This window comes from Canis lupus, chromosome 11 (genome assembly GCF_048164855.1).
Source record: "Canis lupus baileyi chromosome 11, mCanLup2.hap1, whole genome shotgun sequence".
Lineage (NCBI taxonomy): Eukaryota > Metazoa > Chordata > Mammalia > Carnivora > Canidae > Canis > Canis lupus.
Window position 1 is genome coordinate 46720275 of NC_132848.1, and position 19197 is coordinate 46739471.

Below are 19197 nucleotides of genomic sequence, written 5' to 3' on the forward strand. Positions count from 1 at the left end.
ATGTTTGGTAGAATTCACCTATAAAGCCATCTGGTCCTGGGCTTTTGTTTTTTTTTGGAGTTTTTAAAATTACTGATTCAATTTTGTTGCTAGTAATCTGTTTACTTTTTTTTTTTTTCCTGATTCAGTTTTAGAAGGTTGTAGGTTTCTAGGAATTTATCCATTTCTTTTACATTGTCCAATATGTTGGCATATTATTTTTTATAATATTCTTTTACAAACTTTTGCATTTCTGTGATGGTGGTATTATTTCTCCTATTTCATTTCTGATTTTATTTGAGTCTTTTTCTCTCGGTGAATCTTACTGAAGGGATATTAATTTTCTTGATCTTTTCAAAGAACCATGTCCTAGCTTTATTGATCTGTGTCATTGTTTTTTAAGTCTCTCTTTCATTTATTCCTGCTCTAATCTTTATTATTTCCTTCCTTTTACTGGCATTGGGCTTTGCTTTGTTTGTTCTTTTTCTAGGTCCTTAAATGTTATGTTATGTTGTTTACCTGATATTTTTCTTGTTTCTTGAGTAAGCCTGTGTTGCTATAAACTTTTTTCTTAGAACAGTTTTTGCTGCCTCCCGAAGATTTGGACTGTTGTGTTTTCATTTTCGTGTTCCCCATGTGTTTTTTTTTATTCTTGTTTGATTTCTTGGTTGACCCATTCATTGTTTAGTAGCTTCTTATTTATTCTCATGTATTTGTATTTTTACAGATTTTTTTCTTGTGATTGATTTCTAGTTTCATACTATTGTGGTTGGAAAAGACGGATGACATGATTTCAGTCTTTTTTAATTTATTGAGGCTTGTTTTGTGGTCTAACAATCTGAGAATGTCCCATATCCCCTTGAAAAGAATGTGTAATCAGCCAGTTTTGGATTGAATGTTCAAAATATATCTAATTTATCATTCAAAGTCTCTGTTCTCTTGTTGATTTTCTGTCTTGATCTATCCATTACTCTAAGTGGGTATCTCCTAATATTATTATAGTACTCTTAATTTCTTCTTTTATGTCTATTAATAGTTTTATTATTTAAGTGCCCCAATGTTGGGTGCATAAATATTTACAATTGTTACATCCTTTTGTTGGATAGTTCCCTTTATCATTATGTAGTGTCCTTTGTCTCTTCTTACAGTGTTTTGTAGTCTTTTTTGTCTGATAGAAATATTGTTTTCCCAGTCTTATTTTTATTTCCATTGGTATGGTAAGTGTTTTTCCATCACTTCATTGTCAATCTGCATGTGTCTTTAAGTCTGAAGTGAGTCTCTTATAGGCAGCATATATATGGGTCTTGCTTTCTTATCCATTCAGGCACCTTATGTCTTTTGATTGGAGTATTTAGTCCATTTACATTTAAAATAATTATTGATAAGTATGTACAATATATGTATTGTACATATTACAATTATTGATAAGTATGTACAAAATATCATTTTGTTACTTGTTGTCTGGTTGTTTTGCAGTTGCAATTTGTCTGTTGTTCTTATCCATTCAGGCACCTTATGTCTTTTGATTGGAGTATTTAGTCCATTTACATTTAAAATAATTATTGATAAGTATGTACAATATATGTATTGTACATATTACAATTATTGATAAGTATGTACAAAATATCATTTTGTTACTTGTTGTCTGGTTGTTTTGCAATTCTTTCATTCTTCTTCTCTTGCTCTTTCCTCTGCAGTTTGATGGATTTCTTTAGTGTTATGCTGGGATACCTTTCTCTTGTTTTTTGTTTGTTTGTTTGTTTGTTTGTTACCATTAGGTTCATTTAAGATACCCTATGTGTATAGCAGTCTGTATTAAGTTGATCATCACTTAAATTTTTGAACCCTTTCTAAAAGCACTGAAATTTTCCTATGTGCTCTCCACCCCCTGGTTTATGTATATGATGTCATATGTACTTTTATGAATCTCCTAACTGATTTTTATACTTAAAATTGATTTTACTCCTTTTATGCTTTAATTTCCATACTGGTTTATAAGTGATTAATCTACTATTTTTATTGTATCTTTGCATTTACCTGTGAACTTTTTCCCTTCCTTAATTTTCTTATGCCTAATTATGGCCTTTTTTTCTTACTCAGAGAATTCCCTTTAACATTTTTTTGTAAACCTGGTTTAATTGTGATGAACTCTTTTAACTTTTGTTTGTCTGGGAAAGTCATTGTGTCTCCTATTCTGAATGACTGCCTTACTGAATAGTGTTTTCTTGGTTGCTTGTTTTATCTTTTCAGGACTTTGAATATATTGTGCCACTCTATTCTGGCCCACAAATTTTCTATTTTAAAATCAACTAATAGCCTTATGTGGTTTCCCTTATATATAACTGTTTTCTTTTCTCTTGCTTTTTAAAATATTCTCTCTTTATTACTTATTTTTGTCATTTTAATTATTATGTGTCTAGGTATGCACCTCCTTGGGTAAATTTTGTTGGGGGCTTTCTGTGCTTCCTGGGTCTGGATGTCTGTTGCCTTCCCCAAAGTAGGGAAATTTTCAGCAGTTATTTCTTCAAACAAGTCTTGTGTTGCCTTCTTTCTTCTTCTGGGATCTCTATAATGTGAATGTTACTACGTTTGATGATATTATTGAGTTTGCTGAACCCGTTCTCTTTTTTTTTTTTATATATATATTTTCACTTTTTGCTGTTTGGCGTGGTTGCTTTCCATTACTCTGTCTTGCAGATCACTGCTTAGTTTTTCTGCCTCCTGTAGTCTGCTGTCAATTTGCTCTAGTGTATTTTGGATTTTAGTTATTGAATTTTTCATCTCTGACTGGTTCTTTTTTATATTTTCTATCTCTTTGTTGAAGGTCTTACTGAGATCCTCCACTTTTTTTTTCAAGTCCAGTGAGTATCTTTATGACCGTTATTTGAATTCTTTATCAGGCATATTCCATTTCCTTTAGCTCTCTTGCTGTGATTTTGTCCTGTTCTTTCATTTGGGCCATATTGCTCTGTTTCCTCATTTTGTCTAACTCTGTGTTTGTTTCTGTCAGCTATATCTCCTGATCAGGTATATCTCCGTAAGTGGCCTTATGAAGAAGAGCTCTTCTTCATAAGAAGATGAGATGCAAGATGTGATGTCTTGCAGCACAATGTCCTCTGTTCACTGGAACCAGGCGCGTCAGATGTCTCTTGTGAGGCTGTGTGAGCCCTGCTGTGTGACTGAGCTGCACTTATCTTCAGTCCAGTGGCTGCAAAGGCCCGCTTCACCGGTTTGGGGTACACTGGTCAGGGTTTGGTCCCTATGCTGTTAGGGGCTTGTGGCAGGCAGGTCAGTAATCAGACTGGATGGCTGCCCTTCATTATGTGCTCTGGGACTGCAGGTGCACCGTGCTGCAGGGCACTATCTCTGCACTGCTAGCTATAAGGTTTGGCTTCTGGGACTGTTGGGTACACTGGTTTGTGTGATTATATTCCCTCCACCCCAGAGCAGGAGTCACTTTGGAGTAGCACTGGTCCCTGCTGGGGTTGCTTGCATGGTATGTTGGGGCAGAAGTGGCTTTGGAGGCATGCCTGCAGAGTAGGTCAGGTTGGATGTGGTGCCTCTGATGGGGAACATGGTGGGGCACTTGGTGCTAGCAGAGTACGTAGAGAGTGTTTGTGCTAGTTCCTACAGGTGTCTGCCTATATCAGGGAGTAGGGAGGGAGGCTGGGGTAAGAGAATGGTGCTTGCCAGCACTTTTGTTCTTAAAGTCTTCTAAAGATTCCTGAACCTCCAGTACAAAATCCGAGATACCCCAGGCACTTTCCAAACTACTGCTTTCTTGTGTCTCTGCAGAGTTATTTGTTATGCTGCCTCTTTAAAGGTGGGGACTTGGTTTCCTATTATCCTTGAGCGCTCCTGGAGCTAAGCCAGCTGATTTTAATGTACCTGGAGTTAAGGTCTGCTGATTGTAGAACTCTGGAAGTTAAGCCCACTGGTTTTCAAAGCCAGATGTTATGGAGATTGTTCTTTGCAGGGTAGTTTGTCTGTGCCTGTGATACCTTCTCGATGCTTGTGGTATCCCTCCTCTGTGTGGCTAGTCTCACAGAGGTTTGGTTCCTAAGTGTGTTTCTACCCCTCTTGCACTTTTCAGTGTAACCTTCTCTACAATTAATTTGTGCCAGTCTTTGAGTCTTTTTCAGAGTTAGTTGCACTGTGTGTCCATGAGTTCAGGATCTTACTACTCTGCCGTCTTCCCAGAAGTCCAAATATGACAGATCTCTTTTTGAGCCCTGGGAAGTTTTTCATCTGAAAATGGAAGAGAGGAATGTGACACCCATCTTTGGGGATAGCTTTTAAACCATTTGGGTCTCAATATTCTTTTTTATTGGGAGGAGTATTATTGCTTTTTAAATTTTAATTTCAGTACAGTTAATATATAGTGTTAGATTAGCTTCAGGTGTACAATACAGTGATTCAACAATTTTATGTGTAACTCAGTACTCATCATGGTAAGTGTATTCTTTAATCCCCATCACCTATTTCATCTATCCTTGTGCTCACCTCCTCTGTTATAACCATCTCTTTGTTCTCTACAGTTAGGAGTCTGTGTTTTCAGTTTGTGTCTTTTTTTTCCCCTTTGTTTTGTTTCATAATTCCACTTGTGGGTTAAATCATATGGTATTTGTTTTTTTCTGATTGACTTATTCCAGCTCCATCCATGTTGTTGCAAATGGCAAGACTATATTCTTTTTATGGGTGAGTAATATTCCATCGTGTGTATATATACCTCATCTTCTTTATCCTTTCATTACTCCATGGACACTTGGGCTGCTTCCATTATTTGGCTATTGTAAATAATGCTGCAATAAACATAGGGTTGCATATATCTTTTGAATTAATGTTTTCATATTCTTTGGGTAAATACCCAGTAGTGCAATTTCTAGATCATAGGGTAGTTCTATTTTTAATTTTTGAGGAACCTCTATACTGTTTTCTGCAGTGGCTGCACCAGTTTGAATTTCTACCAACAATGCATGAGGCTTTTTCTCCATGTCTTTATCAACACATGTTGTTTCTTGTGTTGTTGATTTTAGCCATTCTGACAGATGTGAGGTATTATCTCATTGTGGTTTTGATTTGCATTTCTTTAGTGATGACGTCAGGCATCTTTTCATGTGTTTTGTTGGCCATCTGTATGTCCTCTTTGGAGAAATATCTGTTCATATCTTCTGCCTTTATTTTATTTTATTTTATTTTATTTTGTTTATTTTATTTTATTTTATTTTATTTTATTTTATTTTATTTTTTTTATTTGTTTTATTTTTTTAAAGGTTTTATTTATTTACTCATGAGGGACAGAGAGATAGGGAGGCAGAGACACAGGCAGAGGAAGAAGCAGGCTCCATGCAGGGAGCCCAATGTGGGACTCAATCCCAGGTCCCCAGGATCATGCCCTGGGCTAAAGGTGATACTAAACCACTGAGCCACCCAGGCTGCCCTTCTGCCCACATTTTAATTGGATTGTTTTGTTTTGTTTTGTTTTTTTGAAAAAAAAAAAAAAGTTGAGTTGTATTAGTTCTTTACATATTTTGGATACCAGCTCTTTATTAGATATGTCATTTGCAAATACCTTTTCCTATTCAGTTGGTTGTCTTTTAGTTTTGTCAAAAGTTTCCTTTGCTGTGCAGGAGCTTTTTATTTTGATATAGTTTCAGTAGTTCATTTTTGCTTTTGTTTCCCTTGCCTCAGGAGACATACCTAGAAAAATGTTGCTATGGCCATTGTCAGAGAAATTATTGCCAATATTGTCTTCTAGGATTTATATGGTTTCATGTCTCACATTTGGGTTTTTAATCTGTTTTGAGTTTATTTTTGTGTATGGTGTAACTAACTGGCATGGTAGATTCTGGTAGATTCAAGCTTCCTTTTAATTTCAAGATTTTATGAATTCTAAATATTTTGTAGCATTTCCAATAAATTGTTGCATTGAGACAAATATTTTTAACATTTGCAAAATATCTCTCTACTACTATATAACAGGATATTAAGGTGTCATTTAAAAAAGACTTCCTGTGGAATACAGTCCTATTATAACACAATATATACATTCCTAAAGTTTATCATGCTGTGGAGAATTGTGCAATAAAAGGAGAAAAGTCAGTGTTACAGTGGTCAGAAACTTTGTCGGTTACACATACAAAAAGACAAAAAACATAAACAGCGCAGTTTTATACCGTGAAATTATTAAGAAATACAACATACTATAGTAAACGTGGCACTGAATAATACTTGAGATTTGCTGGGCTTCATAAGAATTGCAGCTTGGAAGGTTCTGAGAAGTGTGAGGCAAGGCAGATTATTTGCAATCTGGTAGAAATTTCAACACTAGATATGTGTGGTTCTTAGCATCAGTAAACTGAGACAGATGGTAGAAGGTAGAAGTATATACATACGGTTTGTGTATTGCTACATTGCTTGGTTCTGTTTTTTGAACTCATTTCAAATGGATGTCATTTTCTGTGTTTATCTAGTGAATGCTTGTCCCAGAGGAGAAATTGCACAGAGAATTTCCCAATACATTAATCACTCAGGAAAAAATTTGTGTTCCAAAACAAGCATTATAGTAGAACTGGCTGTAATTTTAGACTTACAGAAAGTTGCACAGATAGTATGCACGGTGTTTTCATATATCTCACCCGGTTCCCTTAAAGGTTCAAATTTTATGTAAATATAATGTAATGATCAAAACCAGGAACTTGACATGTTGATGTTATAGTGTTAACTAACCTTAGTAGATCCTATTCAGATTTTGTCATTTTCTCATCCTTCTTCTTTTTCTATTCCAGGATCCAATTCAGGATCCGTATTTCATTTGCTTGTCATGTCTCCTTCATCTTCTGCCATCTTGGACAGTTCCTTATTCTTTCTTTGTCTTTCCTGATCGTGACACATCAGAGAATACCTGGACAATTATTTTGTGGATTATCCCCTTAATTTGGATTTGTCTAGTATTCATGGTTAGATTGAGGTTATGCATTTTTGGCAAGAAAACCATAGAAGGGATGTTGTGTCCTTCTGATTGCATTATATACATGATATCTGAGACATTGATTTTTTTTGAGACATTTTAAAGATGTGTTCAGTGCTTCTGATTTTCAATTGTATAATTTATATTTGTTTATACTTTACAGTCACTTGTTTTTCATGTGAGGTTTAAAGTCTTCATTTTTATCAGTACATTGACTTTTTTAATGGATAAGCCCTGTGGAAAAGAATTACACTGTTATGGGTATGCCTTTATATCCTGTGATTATTTTTCTCTGTATAGTAGTATATTCTGATTCCTCAATTATTGTTGAATAGTGTATTTTGATTTCTCAGTTATTTCTATCAACTTGAGAGGGTATAATCACTTTTGAAATACTAGTATTATTTTATACTGTCTTTGTGAAATCTTTTTATGTAATGACTATCATTATTTTGTTGCAGTGTCAATAGTAATGGGAATTCCCACAGTGAAGAGAGAAGTTAAATCTTACCTCATAGAAACTCTTCATTCCCTTATTGATAATCTGTATCCTGAAGAGAAGTTGGACTGTGTTATAGTAGTCTTCATAGGAGAGGTAATTATTTAATTGTCATTATTTTTTGCTACATTTAATCTATAAGAGTTGAAGCCATAATTGAATGTTTTAATACACTTTTAAAAATGTGATGAATCAAGGTTAGATAATACATTCTTTCTGATATTAAACTTAAGTGTAGCTTGTTGTGTTTGCCTTAACTTGTCTCCTGCAGTAACAGTCCAGGAATAATAACTTGTTGTGAGTAGGATAATATTATATTCATAAATCTTTAAGAGCAGTGAGTCCCCGTTTTTACCTGTAGGGCTTAAATTTGGAGATTTGCACTGATTTTCTTTGGGAGTTTTGAAACCTGAGAAAGGCTTTGCATAGGTTGCGGTTTTATCATTTCTTTATTTTCTCCACCCCTCCTGTGTACTTCCAAGAGGCAGTCATCACTATTTTTTAAAAATATTTTATTTATTTATTCATTTGAGAGAGAGAGAGAGCACAAGCAAGGAGAGAGGCAGAGGAAGAGGGAGAAGCAGGCAGCCCACTGAGTAGGGAGCCTGATGCGGGGGCTTGATCCCAGGAATCTGACCTGACCTGAGGGCAGGTGCTTAACCAACTGAGGCATCCAGGAGCTCCTCAGCCATCATTATTATTTTAAAAGTCAAAATATGGATAAGAATGTGAAACATTTCTTATATTTCAGTCTCCTTGCAAGACCTAGGGAAAGCATATTGAATATGCTTTTTGCGAATAATGAAGGGAAAAAAGCCCCTGGAATATTTTCTTAATAATCACATAGAATTTCAGAATATGAAAGGACTTAGGAGATTATCTGGTTCTGGCTTACTGATTCCCAACTTTTCATGGTTTCTCATGCCTTTTAAAAGGAAAATGTTCTTAATGTTTTCTTTAGTATAAAGAAAGCATACATTTAAAACAATTTAAAACAAGCATACCATTTAAAACAATTACAGAAATGTATAATGAAAATTTAACTTCTCCTCCATGTAAATAGAAATACTATGGATATTCTGAAATACATTTTAAGAACTTGGGGATCCATGGGTGGCGCAGCGGTTTGGCGCCTGCCTTTGGCCCAGGGCGCGATCCTGGAGACCCGGGATCGAATCCCACGTTGGGCTCCCGGTGCATGGAGCCTGCTTCTCCCTCTGCCTGTGTCTCCCCCCCCCCCCCCTCTCTCTCTCTGTGACTATCATAAATAAATAAAAATTAAAAAAAAAAGAACTTTTTCTATGACTTGTATACATTTATATATAAATGCAATTGTTCTGTACATTTTTTCATATCATTTTTCTATGCTAAAAAGAGTATCATCATCGTTTTTTTATGACTACAAAGTATTCCATTGTATAGTTTTAACATAATTGACTTAATTTCTGATTGATAAACATTTAGACTCTGTACAAATTTTTTGCCCCTCCCCCCTTTTTAAGACTGCTCTGTGCATTACTGTAAATAAATTGTTGGGCACTTGTATACTTACTGATGTGGGATCCATTCCTAAATGTGGAATTGCTGGGTCATAGTCCATATGCATTAAAATGTTCATAGATGGCCAAAATGCCCTACAGAAATTAATCCAGGTTATCCCTTTTCAGCAGTCTGTGAGAGAGCTTGTTTTCTTGTCCCCATGCTCTGCTAGATAATATTAGTCTTTAATTTTTTTTTGCCAAGTTGATGGATAAAAATAATATACTACTTTTGTTTAATTTGGGTTTCTTTACCAAATGGGATTAAATATTGGTTTATATGTCTTTTGACCACTTGTACTTACACAGATTTTATTTGTCAGTCGCATATTGTATGTTAGTAGAAATTGTATAATCTCTTGGCTTATATGTCTTTTGGCCATTTATATTTATACAAATTTTATTTGTCAGTCACACATTGTATAGTAGAAATTGGTACAATCTCCTTGGAAAGCAATTTGACAATAGCTATTAAAATTTCAAGTACTGTACTCGGGGACCTAACATTCTGCTTCTAAAAATTGATCCAGTAGAAACATTTGCAAGTGTGTAAATATATTCAAGCTCATACACACTTTTATACAGCTCTTACATGTGCATTAATTAGATGAATAGAGAAAATGGTCTTGTGGAATATATTCTAAACTATTCTAGCAGATATGAGGATTCGGATTATGGGGATATGCCGCTTTGTCTTGTATACAGTTTTGTAAAACTAGAATACTGAGCATGTACTGGTTTTTTAATGAGAGAAAGAAAAGCCTTAACACTAGAAAGGAAAGAAATATACATTTGTGTAAAGGAAAAACTCAATTTTTTTCTTCCTTTGTAGGGAAAAACTCTATTCTTCCCTACTATGTTTCTTCTCTCTGTGTCTCTGCTTTTACACAGACACTTCATTGACACTTTTGGTCAGCAAATGTGTGGAAGCTTTTCCCCAGACCAAGGAATTCTCTGTGACAGCAGCTGGATGTCCTACAGCTTAACTGAATTCTGATGCTATCTTCCTGAAGTTAGCTACAGATCTCACAGGTTAAGGGCTTAGTTGTACCAAGTTGCTCCTTGCCCCCACATACACACATAATTCAGATGCCAGTTGCAAGCCCTGTGTTTCTGACCAACCAGCTATAGACTGGAGGTTCCAAAGACCTCCTTTTTGGGTTTGATTAATATGCTGGAGTGCCTAACAGAACTCTGCAGAACATCTATGTTTATTAATTTATTAATGATAAAGGATACAGACAAACACCCAGGTGGGAGAGATGCATAAGGCAAAGTATGTAGGAAGGGGCATGGAGCTTCCATACTCTCTTAGGGTGCCATTCTCCCAACACCTTTATGTATTCACCAGCGTGGAACCTCCCCAACCTTGTCCTTTGGGTTTTTATGGAGGCCTCATTACAGTCATGACTTACTAAATTGTTGGCCATTGGTGATTGATTCAACCTCCCAGTCATCTCCCTTCGCTGGAGGTTGGAGGGGTGGGATTGAAAGTTCCAACACTCTGGTCACATGGTAGGGTCTCCTGGCAGCCAGCCCCCATCCTTCATTGGGGTGGATCAAAAAAGGCACCTCATTAACATAACAAAAGACAGTCTTGCTCTCATTGCTTAGGAAATTTCAAGGGTTTGGGGAGCTCTGTGCCAGAAATGGAACAAAGACCAAATATATATTTATTATTATAAATCAAAATATCATAACTTAAAATTAGTTTCAGTCTATAGGTACAGATGTGTGTACGAAACGATTCCAGACCCTCTTGCCATAGCCCTTCACCTGATCACTAAGGTGTAATAACACTGGGTTTGGAGTCAGATGACCCATATTCAGGGCCTGGATTCTGCTACTTACTGTCACTTGAGCAGATTGTTTTTTCTCTCTTCATTCTCAGTTTCATCATCTCTAAAATGAGAATTATGCTATTGAGCCTTTTAAGCTCAACAGTGTTGCAGGCAGACACAATGAGATCACACACATGGAGAAGTGTTGCATGCTGACAGTGCAGTGTGAGTGCCTGCAATATTCTGATCTCTGAAGACTCCTGAATTGCAGTATTTGTATATGTATCTATGTAGAATTTCAGTATTTGGCAGAAAGTCTGTCCTGAGCAGAACTGATTTATAGAATTCATTGAATTGCCTTTAGGCAATTTAAAAATATTAATCACTATATTTGATTCTACCTTGATTAATCGTTATTGGTCTATGTGTTTGGTAGATCAGGGTATGTTAACACTAGTAACAAGTGCATACATATTCTGTGACTAGGACCATGATCTATCTACATGTTGCATGGTTTCTAGCTCTGGATCTCTAGCGTCTTCCTAAGCCCATATTTCCAACTGCCTTCTTAATAACATTAGTTGAATGGTAAATGGTTTGATGAGCAATTTTTAATCTGTCCATAACTAAGTTAATCTGATTTTCTCGGGCAGCCCCGGTGGCCCAGTGGTTTGGAGCCGACCTTGGCCCGGGGTGTGATCCTGGAGACCCGGGATCCAGTCCCACATTGGGCTCCCTGCATGGAGCCTGCTTCTCTCCCTCTCCCTCTGCCTGTATCTCTGCCTCTCTCTCTCTTTCTGTCTGTCATGAATAAATAAAATCTTAAAAAAAATATCTGGTTTTCTCAAACTACTTCTCTTCCAGGTTTCCCATGTGCTTATTAAAGGTTTTTTTTTTTATACCACAGAATTAATAAGTCTGTGTTCTAGTTATTTTACTCTCAATTTGTTATGTGGATCTAGTGTGTTTTCAGTTTTGTGTTATTCCTTAGCTTGAAATGTTGCCTCTTCCTTTCTCTTTCTTAATCATCCTTCAGGTCCTTGCTCACCCCTTCTATGAAACTTTCCTATCACCCGTATGAATTTTATTTAGAGTAAATAGGTAGAAGTAAATTGATCTTTCGCAAACATTTTTAATTTTTGTAAAGGTGTTAATTACCTTTGGTCCACCTTAATGTATGAAAAAAAAAAACGTGTAGAAGAATACCTATAGACGTTAAAATGTATAATCTTTTTATGCTTGTTAGACTTTCCGTTCTTCATGTTCTATTTTTCTTGAAGGGGAGGGTCCATAAGAACTCCCCTCTGGGAAGAGAGAAGACGCAGAAAAATAGTTACTAGATCTATTTTTGTTCTTTGTTCCTCTCTGGTGATTTCTCTCTTGGGGTCAGTTGGGCATAAATGATGAGACATTTATAGAACACGCAAGGTTTTGAACAGTTGACTGTTAATGTACTGTTTGACTCTATTCTAGAATTGCAGGAGTTAAGAGGAATAAATTCCAGTTACTCTGAAGGATCCATTGTATAATGCAAGTGTGATATTCAGATTTTAAGATTGTATCATTCTTATGTTTACTTTTACCTTACTTTTACTTTAAATTATAACCTTTGTATTTTAATAATCCTTTGTTGTCCGTGTGCCTCATTATTTGTTATATATTTTATGCTGTTTTATAATATTTTTTATACTGTACCATCATTTATATTATTTCTGTCACTCACGACCATTTCTGACAAAACGTTTTCCTACTCTGGATTTTAGCAAAATTTGTTTTTCCTGTTCTGTTCTTGTATTTGGAGAATTCTCCATTTATGAATCTTGGTGGGAAGAAACCTCTCTCCCATTATGGAACCTAAGTATCCCAGGTAATTGCTTTACCAGTTCAAGCATATGACTTAGGCTCAGCTGCTTGGGTATTCCTATCCTGGACTTTGAGTGGAGCTTAATTATTTTTTGATCACACAGAAAACCCAAAAGAATAAACAGATAAATTATTAGAAATAATAGGGGAATTTATCAAGGTGACCAAGTGAGATCAATTTATATTTCTATATACCAGTAACAAAAAAGCATTTCTTCTAAATATATTTTTCTAAAGAAGCAAGGATTCTTGAATATGTCTCTGTTTGGGATTGTGTCATGTTTCCTTAAGATTAAATTCAGGTTTCACATTTTCTTGGTGAGGAGTAGTTTTTAATTTTGATGAAGTCTAATTTAATCAATGTTTCCTTCTATGATTATTGTTCTCTGTGACCTAAGCAATTCTTGCTTAGCCCCAAATTGTGAAGATTATCTCTTCTGAAAACTTTGTTTTAACTTCTTTATTAGGTCTGCAGTCCATCTTGGGTTAATTTTGGTTGTGCAGTAACATGGTGTTCACATTCATTTTTTCCACGTGGGTGTTCATGTACTCCACTACCTGTTGTTGAAGACACTTTCCTTTCCCCACCAGATCAGTTTGATGCCTTCTTTGTAAATCCAATGACCATATAGGTTTAGGTCTTTTTCTGTTCTATTACATTGATGTGTAGGTTGATCCTTATGCAAACACCTCACTATCCTGATTACTATTACTTTGAATTAAATATTGAAATCAGGTAGGGTTAAATCCTCCAATTTTGTTGTTTTGGGATTGATCTAGATATTTTGGACATTTAGACTCCTCACAGTCATTTCTAATATCTGGTGTTGCTTCATAGTAGCAAGTGCTTCAACTGGGTGTTTTTTCTTTTAAATTAATGGAGAGATATTTGGTCACAATTTTTCAGCTGTTTTTTGGCTAGCCATATAGTTTTTTTGTTTTTGCTGAGCTTCTCCCTTTTCTCTTATATTTTTGTATAGTTGCTCTGCTGGTTCCTTTTTAATGAATCATAGAAAGAAATAGCTTATTTTCCCCCCCTCTAGGCCAATAGTTTACGTGGGGGGAGGGGGCAAAGTAGTGTTCCAGACTAGTTTTTTTCTTTTCTTTTCTTTTTTTTTTTAAATCAAAGACTGTCTTTGTAACTGCTACAGAGTCAGGATGCTTGCTGCAAATATAGTTAGTCTGTGCAATTCTTCAGGCTACCTCTGATTATTGGAACCACATTGAGTTCCTTTTGAGCTTAAGAAGTTTGGTTATTAATATGGATCTTACTGAAAATGGAGTTTACAGTTTTGTATCTGTTTCTCATTGATAATTCTGTATAATGTCAGTGCTTCCTAGGCAAATTCTATATAAGTGGCTTAATCTTTTCAAGTTAGACAGTTTATTGTGCTTTCGGCTAGGGATTAGTTACCTGAGTGCTTTGGAACTTTTCCACGCAAGGCACCTGAGAAGGAGGTAGCTTCTGAAACAGTTGTATTCCATCTGGTTATGTTTTCTCAAGCTCTCATAATTGTCTGTTATCTTTTTAAAATAAAGGCAGAAGTATAGATATTGTTCTAATTATTCTTTCATTCACTGAACATGTATTTATTGAAGTACTAAAATGAAAGTACTGGAAGAGATTTTAAAAAACCCACTGGATAGTAGATTATGTCCTTCACTTGTAATCTAGATTCCACAGGAATCTTTTTTCTCTTTCTTTTTGTTTTTCTGCATTAAAAAATATATATTAGTTATACACGCACATGGCTGAAGAGTCCCAGTAGTCTACAGAGTCTGTTATTCTAAACAGTAGTCTCCTGTCTTCACTTTTCCTAAAGCCCCTGCAATTTCCTTCTTTTCCCTTCTCCATTTCCCTCCCTCTGAGACCTGTTGAGGTTTCTAGCCTTGGCTGACTGGCAGTCAGGCAGAGCAGACCTCCCTATGATGCTATTCAGGTGACATTCTTTGATCTTTTCAAAGAACTAACTTTTGTTTTTTTTAATTTTTTATGGGAGTTCAATTTGCCAACATATAGCATAACACCCAGTGCTCATCCCGCCAAGTGCCCCCCTCAGTGCCCATCACCCAGTCACCCCAACCCCCTGCCCACCTCCCTTTCCACTACCCCTTATTCGTTTCCCAGAGTTAGGTGTCACTCATGTTTTGTCACCCTCACTGATATGTTCACTCATTTTCTCTCCTTTCTCTTTATTCCCTTTTAGTCTTATTGACTTCATCATTTCTTTATTTTCCTGTCATGTTAATTTCCATTCTTTATTTTTCTTCCCTTCTGCTTGCTTTTAGTTTGCTTTACTCTTTTCCTAGATTTTTAGGTTTTCCTGAAATGTTAGATACTTTTTTCTAGAATTTTTTTAAAGATTTTATTTATTTGTTTTAGGGAGAGAGGACAGCATACGTGAGAGGGGCAGACGGGGAGGGTAAGATAGAGTGTCTAGTAGACTCCATGGTAAGCATGGAGCCCGTCACGGGGCTGAATCCTGGGAGTCTGAGATCATGACCTGAGTTAAAGCCAAGAGTAAGATGCTCAACTGAATGTGCCACCCAGGCACTCCTAGATTTTCTAGATTTTTCTGAATTCTTAGGTTATTGGCTGGAGATCTCTTCTAGTAGAGGCAATTTTAAGCTATAAATTTTTCTCTAAGCACACATTAGCTTCATCTCACAAATTCTGGTATGTCAGATTTTACTTTCATTCAGACCAAAATACTTTCTAATTACTGCTTTGACCCATAGGTTATTTAGAAATGTATTTAATTTAATGTGTTTAATTTTTACCTATTTGTAGATTTCCCAAATTTCCTTCTATTGTTTTGTTTCTAACTCAGGCCTTTTAAATTTATCAGTACTTGTTTATGGACTAGCATAGGATCTATCCTGGACAAGATTCCATGTTGCTTAAAAGAATGGATTCTGCTATTGTCCAAGAGGAAGGAGTGTTTTATAAATGTCTGTTAGATCAAATTGGTAGTGTTGTTCAGGTCTTCTGTAGACTTTCTGAGTATCTGTCTAGTGTTTCTGTTTTTTATTTTAAATTACAGATTACAGTGTTAAGTGTATCAGTAATGGTTTTGGCTTATAATTTTTTTAGCATTTTTATTTTAAAATGTTATACATTTGTTACAAATCATACAATGCCAATTAGGAAGAAATTGTACATACATAATGTCCTATTAAATTTGCATGTATTTCAACAGTTATTTGCCAAAACAGTGATAAATACTAGGCATATCTTTGAATAAAACAAAACCTCAGCCCAATGAAACTTACTGGAAAGACATATTAAAAAACATACGGGGAGCCTGAGTAGCTCAGTGGTTGAGTATCTACCTTTGGCTCAGGTCATGATCCCGGGATCCTGGAATCAAGTCCCACATTGGGCTCCCCACATGGAGCCTGCTTCTCCCTCTACCTGTGTCTCTGCCTCTCTCTGTGTGTCTCTCATGAATAAATAAAATCTTAAAAAAAAAAAACCCAATACATAATACATTAAGTGGTAGTAAATGCTTGAAGAGTAAATCAGAGCAATAGGAAAGGGAGTATGAGGTTGCCAGGGGATGGTTTATTAGAGTGGTCAGGACATGTGGGTAAAGACCTGAAGGATGCAAAGGTTGATTATTCCAAGCTGAATAACAGCATGTGCAAAGGGTCTAAGGCAAGAGTATTGCTTGGCACATTTTGTGAAACAGCAGGGAGAGGCCTGTAGGGCTGGAAAAGAAAAGATGAGAGGTTCACTAGCAGGAGGAAGTCAGAGAAAGAGTGGGGTGGGCCATGTCACATAGGACGCTACAGGCCGTTTTAAGAACTTTGTTTTTACTCTAAGGGGACTAACAAGGTTTTTTTATAGGGCTGCATGGCAGATATTTTAGGCTTTGCATGCTGTGCAGTTTCCGTTGCATCTATTCAGCTCTGCTGTTGTAGCCTGAAAACAGCCAGAAATAATATGTAAATGAATGGATGGGGTTGTGTTCCAGGAAATTTTTACTTTATGAAAACAGACAGTGGGTCTTTCTTGATCTAATTAACACAAAATTTTTTGAGGATTTTAAGTAGAGAAGACACTTGATTTACTTTTCATTCCTTTAAGTTACCTTAAAATACTTTATTTTGAAGTAATTTGGGGTTTATAGAAAATTTACAGAAATAATACAGAGTATTCCCTTCACTGAGCTTGCTGTAATGCTAACAACTTATCTAGACATGTTAAGATTATCAAAACCAGGAAACAAAAATTAGTATAATATTTGCTAAACTATAGACTTTATTCAAATTGGACATTTTTTAACTGAAGGTTGTTTTTCTGTGTTAGTGTCCAGTCCTAAATATCACATTGCATTTAGTTGTTCTGACTCCTTAGTTGCCTTCTATACATGATAGTTGCTTGTACTTTTCTTGTCTTTCATGAACTTGGAGATTTTTAATGAATACACTAGTCAGTTACATTGTAGAATGTCTTAGTTTGGATTTGTTTGATATTTTCTCATGATCAGACTGTAGTCATGCATTTGTGGCAAGAATAACCTGACTTACCTTTTAAAAGGGTCACATTGGCTTCTTTGGAAAGGGAAGCAAAGAATCTACTTAGGCAACTATTATAATATCCAAGTGAGGCATAGACTAGGATAATTGAAGAGGTGGTTGAGAATTTGAATGGTTTCTAATTAGAAAAGATTGAGAACTATTGCTGTACATCAACTATTTAGGAGAAAGAAAGGAAGAAAGACTAAGATTTATTGAAAGTGAAGTGTTTGACTATTCTTTTAACAACTTGACCATTTTAGAGACTAGTAAGGCTAACTATTTGTCAGCCTTTGCTGATACATCTGCATTGAATTTAAAGTATCATAAAGCCAAACATTAGATGGCTAGGAATAGCTTTTCTTGGACCCTAGGGAAATAAAATTTATTATGAGCTGCCAGCCCTATTCTAGCACATGCTTGTCCTTTTAGTCCTTTTGATTTGTCACTTGTACACATTAACTTGCTGGAATTTTCATTGGTTCCTCATTAGGTAAAATGACAACTGTTTCAGGTCCTGAAGGACTGGACTTACCTTCCTGCTATAAGCAACTAGAAGGCTGGACAAAATGTGATTCATTTGTTCTCAGACATTGGACAGCAGACTATACACGATGGGATTCTCTTAAGACAAAAATAAATGCAGTGAATACCACATTTCCCCCAGCTTTCTGCCTGGAGATGTATTCCAGATCACAGTGCAGGAAAGGCAATCACAGAGAGTGAGTGGTTACTACAGAACAGAGTTGCAGAAAGGAAATTGCTACACAGAAAATGATGGTGCCTTTGGGTCCTTGTTGTATTGGGCCTTCCGTGCACAAGGTGAAATTCACAAGTCTGGGGGGAAGAATGATCAGGGATCTGCAACATGAACATTGCTGTTGCTTATACAGGATGACCTCTGACCATCCAGAATGGCAAGTCCTTGGTAATCACCCAGGGCATTTAATGGAGAATCCAGAGTCACTGCACTGTCTTTGAAATGATTATTCTAGACCCACCCCAGCAAAGCTTAAAAAGAGGTCTCTAAGGGATCAACTGACCCACAAATAACTGCCTCCAAAAAAAAAAGCGCCCAACACTTTTAGAAAAACAAAATTAAGACATTCACCAATGTAGCGTCTGTAATGTCTATTAAATAAAAAATGGTAAGTATACCAAGGAGAGAAAAAAGTGAGCCATAACTAAAAGAAAATTTAGCTAATAGAAACAAATCTAGAAATGATAGAGGTGATAGAACTGGCAGGAAAGGATAATAAAACAACTGTTATAAACATTTTCAAGCACTTAACACAACAAGGAAGAATGGAAGATGTATAAAAGAATCAAATGGTGGAGGAACATATAGCAATGAAAAGTAAAATATCTGAAATTTAAAATTTACTGTGTAATCTTAACAGATTAGATACCACAGAAGGCAGAATAAGTAAATTTAAGAATGATAATAGAATGTACCCAAAATTAATATATATAAAAAAAAAAAAGACTGAAAAAGAACAGTGGTATTCACTACATTTATCTATGGGGTAATAGTAACTGATCTACCATATGAAACTCTAGAACGGAGAGGAGAAAGAAGGAATAATTGCTGAAATTTTTCCATATTTGAAGAAAAGTATAAATCTTTAGATTTAAGAAGTCCAGAAAATCCTAAGCAGAATAAACACAAAACTACTGTCAGGTATGTTATAATCAAATTGCTGAAAACCAGAGATAAAGAGAAGGTTTAGATAGAAGCCAAAGAAAAGACACATGCACAGAAAAAGATAAGAAAACTACAGTTTCTTGTTAGAAACTATGCCAGCCCAAGATGATGGAACAACATCTTTAAAGGACTGGAGGAGGAGCCTGTTTTTTCTAGTTTTAAAATTTTTAGATAAATTGTCTTAGATTTAGTCATTGTTACGAAGTATTCATGCTACATACATCCTCGTGACACCCAGGTGTGTGGGCATCTCTAAAAGCAGTATACAGATACAGTGCCAGCTCTATCAAAATAACAGTGGCATTTTTCTCAGAACTAGAGCAAAGAATCAGAGATACCCT

General features: G+C 35.8%; 1 protein-coding gene across 8 annotated transcripts in view; it reads left to right on the plus strand.

The window, feature by feature from the left end:
• MGAT4A (alpha-1,3-mannosyl-glycoprotein 4-beta-N-acetylglucosaminyltransferase A) overlaps window positions 1–19197 on the plus strand; it is a 155353-nt gene that overhangs the window by 92960 nt on the left and 43196 nt on the right. For all 8 annotated transcript variants that reach the window (XM_072768062.1, XM_072768063.1, XM_072768061.1 and 5 more), the window contains one exon: window positions 7411–7544. In XM_072768062.1, coding sequence (XP_072624163.1) covers window positions 7411–7544 — 134 coding nt within the window. The remainder of the gene's footprint in view (window positions 1–7410; window positions 7545–19197) is intronic.